At 44.9% G+C, this 4,304-nt stretch overlaps 1 protein-coding gene across 9 annotated transcripts in view; it reads right to left on the bottom strand.

Annotated features, from left to right (window-relative positions):
• The window catches only part of TCF4 (transcription factor 4), a 701,501-nt gene extending 700,108 nt beyond the window's left edge, over nt 1-1,393 (bottom strand). For 2 of the 9 annotated variants that reach the window (XM_089690077.1, XM_089690080.1), the window contains exon 1: nt 620-986. In XM_089690077.1, the coding sequence (XP_089546203.1) occupies nt 620-691 (72 nt within the window). In that variant the 5' untranslated portion in view covers nt 692-986. Of the gene's footprint in view, nt 1-449; nt 988-1,069 lie in introns of those variants that run through there. The other 7 variants (XM_089690081.1, XM_089690083.1, XM_089690079.1 and 4 more) reach the window with 6 other exon arrangements.
• Between the last annotated feature and the right edge of the window lie 2,911 nt (nt 1,394-4,304).

The following is a 4,304-nucleotide window of genomic DNA, read 5'->3' as shown; positions in this document are numbered from 1 at the left end:
ATTAAAGATATATAAGAGAATGAGGCAATGGCAAGTTAAAAATAAAATCAGCATAAAAAAAGTAATTAAATTTTAAAATAAAATTAAAACTATTAAAAAAAAGACAACACAAAAAAATAGTCTTTAAAAAAAAAAAAATTATAAAAAAATAATGAATTAAAAAAAAGTTAGCATACATATAAAATTAAAAATGGTTAAAAAAAATAAGGAACTACCAAGTTAAAAAAAAAATAATAATACAAATATTAAAAATAAGACAACACCAAGTTAAAAATATTAAAAAAAAATGACACCACGTGTAAAAAAAGGAAATATCTATTAGCATAAAAAAATAAAACCAATTTAAAAAGACAACAACAAGTAAAATAGAATGAGATAAATATAAAATGAAATATTAAAAAAAAAATTAAATATTTAAAAAAAAAACTAGCAAAAGTGGGCATATTTACCATGGGCATCCAACTGCAACTACTCAGGTAAGAGTTTATGTTTTATTCATTTTTTTTTTTTTTAGCTCGGCTAAATTTTTGGATTGGGGGGGAGTTGGGGGGGGTCTTTACAGGCTTTTTTTTTTTTTTTTTTTTTTTTTTGGTCAATGTCCACCGTGGCTTTCTCTTACCGCACTGAAATCCAGTAAATCACTCAGCTCTTTGTCCGTCCCTAAGGCAGCCATTCGCTGTTGGTGATTCATTTTAGGAAAGGACAGTGACACCTAGGAACATGGGGAGCAGTCACCACTAGGCCTGCGCATCAGGAAAGGGTTAACAACAGGAGAGGAAAGGAAGGAGGGGGGGGGGGAGGAAAAAAAAAAAAACAAAAACAAACCAGTGCCAGGAGGAGGAAGAATAATAATAATAATAATAATAAAAAAATAAAAAGCGGCGAGGAAGAAGAAGGGGAGAAGCGGAGCCCGAAAGCCGCAAAAACAGCACTATTCGGGGTGCCCAATCCCAGACCCGAGTAGTGCTGTTTTGGGCTGAATTGGGCTCGGCAGTGGCGGCGCTCTGGCCCCTCCTCCTTGCCCGCCCGTCACTCGTGCACGGCTCGCGGGGTGGGCGTGGCTACTTACGGCTTTGGACGGGGAGAAGAGGGAGGGGGGAGGCGCGGTGTGTGAGAGTGTGGCGCCGGGGCTCCGCCTCCTCAGCTCCCTCCTGCCGGTGTGATTGGTGCCAGGCTCCGGCACAAACAATAGGGGGGGAGCAAAGCGGGACAAGTCGTCCCCCCCCCCACCCACTTCTTCCAAAAAAACTTCTCAGTCAGTCGGAGGAGATGTCAGGGGCTCCGGTCGGCACCTCCAGCGGCAGCAGCAGGGACAGTAGTAGCAGTGCAGGACAGCAGCGGAGAGAGCAGTGTGTGAGCTTCCCCTGGCTCGGTGTGTGCTGGAGGCAGGCATCGGCTAGCTGTGAGGCTGGGAGTGGAGGAGGAGGATGAGGAGGAGGTGGGAGTGGAGGAAAAGAAGAGGGGGGGGGATACAGAAGAGATTCAACTCACCCCCCCCCCCTTCTTCTCTTCTCTCCGCGCTACCACCACCTCAGAGACTACGAAAGCCCCCCACCGCCGCTTACCGCTCGTCACCGATCCCCCCATACCCTTCGCTCAACGTATCGTCACCGCTCTGCCGTTAGTTTGGGATCTTCCAATGCCGGCACTACGATCTCTTCCCTATTATCAACACTGGCAACAAGTCCCATCTTTTATGGGATCACCATTGACCCACCATGAGCAGTCCTACTTCCCTTCGTTCTACCTCTGGAAGGTTCATGTTTCTACAAATACCGGCATTACGGTCCCTTCCCTATTAATAACATTGGCAACAAGTCCCATCTTTTATACCGGCCAGGTGACCCACCATGAGCAGTCCTACTTCCCTTCGTTCTACCTCTGGGATGTTCATGTTTCTACAAATACCGGCATTACGGTCCCTTCCCTATTAACATTGGCAACAAGTCCCATCTTTTATACCAGTAAGGTGGCAACCTTAGAGACACAGGACTATGACCTCCTGGTTGATGCTCATCATTGACCCACCATGAGCAGAGTCCTACTTCCCTTCGTTCTGCCTCTGGAATGTTCACGTTTCTACAAATACCGGCATTACAGTTCCTTCCCTATTAACACTGGCAACAAGTCCCATCTATTTATATTGGCCAGGTGATCACCATTGACCTACCATGAGCAGAGTCCTACTTCCCTTCGTTCTACCTCTAGTTTGGGATGGTCACGTTTCTACAAATACCGGCCTTACAGTCCCTTTCTTATTAATAACACTGGCAACAAGTCCCATCTATTTATACCAGCCAGGTGGCAAGCTCGGACACACACAACTATGACCTCCTGGTTGATGGTCATCATTGTCCCACCATGAGCAGAGTCCTACTTCCCTTCGTTCTACCTCTTGTTTGAGATGGTCACGTTTCTACAAAGACCAGCCTTACAGTCCCTTTCTTATTAATAACACTGGCAACAAGTCCCATCTATTTATACCAGCCAGGTGGCAAACTCGGACACACACAACTATGACCTCCTGGTTGATGGTCATCATTGTCCCACTATGAGCAGAGTCCTACTTCCGATAGTTCTACCTCTGGTTTGGGATGTTCAAGTTTCTACAAATACCGGCCTTATGGTCCCTTCCCTATTATTAACACTGGTAACAAGTCCCATCTTTTATACCGGCTAGGTGATCACCATTGACCAACCATGAGCAGTCCTATTTCCCTTCGTTCTGCCTCTGGAATGTTCACATTTCTACAAATACCGGCATTACGGTCCCTTCCCTATTAACACTGGCAACAAGTCCCATCAATTTATACCAGCCAGGTGGCAACCTCAGACACACAGAACTATTACCTGGTTGATGGTCATCATTGTCCCACCATGAGCAGAGCCCTACTTCCGTTAGTTCTACCTCTGGTTTGGGATGTTCAGGTTTCTACAAATACCGGCCTTATGGTCTCTTCCCTATTATTAACATTGGCAACAAGTCCCATCTTTTATACCGGCCAAGTGATCATCATTGACCCACCATGAGCAGAGCCCTACTTCCCTTCATTCTACCTCTGGTTTGGGATGTTCACGTTTCTACAAATACTGGCCTTATGGTCCCTTCCCTATTATTAACACTGGCAACAAGTCCCATCTATACCAGCCAGGTGGGGACCTCAGACACACAGAACTATGACCTCCTGGTTGATGGTCATCATTGTCCCACCATGAGCAGAGACCTACTTCCCTTTGTTCTACCTCTAGTTTGGGATGGTCACGTTTCTACAAAGACCGACCTTACAGTCACTTTCTTATTAATAACATTGATAACAAGTCACAAGTGGAGCTGTCTTTCAGTGGTATTTGATCGCCTCTGCGTTTTTTATTTTGAGATATTTGGAGATAAAAAACAATATTTTTGACTTTTTGCCATTTAAACATGTCCAGTAAAAAAATTTTAAAAATCAAATTTTGTCCTAAACTTAGGCCAAAATGTATTCTGCTCCGTCTTTACTAAAAAAAATCCCAATACGTGTAAATTAATTGGTTTATGTAAAAGTTATAGCATTTACAAATGGCGGTATAGATACTAGAATTTGTTTTTTAATACTAGTAATGGCGGCGATCAGCAACTTATTCCGGGGCTGAGGTGGGCATTCTGACACTGGGGGGGGACTGACTTGGTGTCACTGACATCCCCAGTGACACCAATACAGTGATCAATGCTAATAAAAAGCACTGGCACTGTACTAATGACACTGGGCAGGAAGGGGTTAACATCTGGGGTGATCAAAGGGTTAACTGTGTGCTGTGCTTTACTGTGTAAGCACGCTGCTTTGTGTGGCTCTGCTATGCAGAGTCATACAAAGCAGTGTGCTGGTGCTGACAGGGGAGAGATCTGTATTGTTTACATACAGACCTCTCTCCCATCAGTGTTCCTCGGCGATTGCCAAGTGTCAGCGGGGAATCTCCGGCCGTGACCTAGTGATTGACAGCTGAAGGCGCCAATGGCGGCGCTTGCATGCCCCCTACCCGGAAATACAAAATCATGTGTATATATATATATATATATATATCAGGGGTGGACTGACCATTTGAGCACTCGGGCACTGCCCGAGGGCCCGGGTTTAGTAGGGGGCCCCATAAAATGCCCCTGGTACCTTTTAGAGGCTTTTTTGGGTGTGTTTTGAGTATGGGCAAGGACACAGAGGCCCCATGATCCCCAATTGCCTGGGGGCCCCATCAGTTGTCAGTTTGCCCCTGATATATCAATATATATATACATACAGTGGGGCAAAAAAGTATTTAGTCAGCCACCA

This window comes from Staurois parvus, unplaced genomic scaffold (assembly GCF_062004578.1).
Source record: "Staurois parvus isolate SC_StPar_1 unplaced genomic scaffold, SC_StPar_1.0 ptg000513l, whole genome shotgun sequence".
Classification (NCBI taxonomy): domain Eukaryota; kingdom Metazoa; phylum Chordata; class Amphibia; order Anura; family Ranidae; genus Staurois; species Staurois parvus.
The sequence above is the reverse complement of the archived record's forward strand: the minus strand, read 5'-3'. Positions and strand labels throughout refer to the sequence as shown.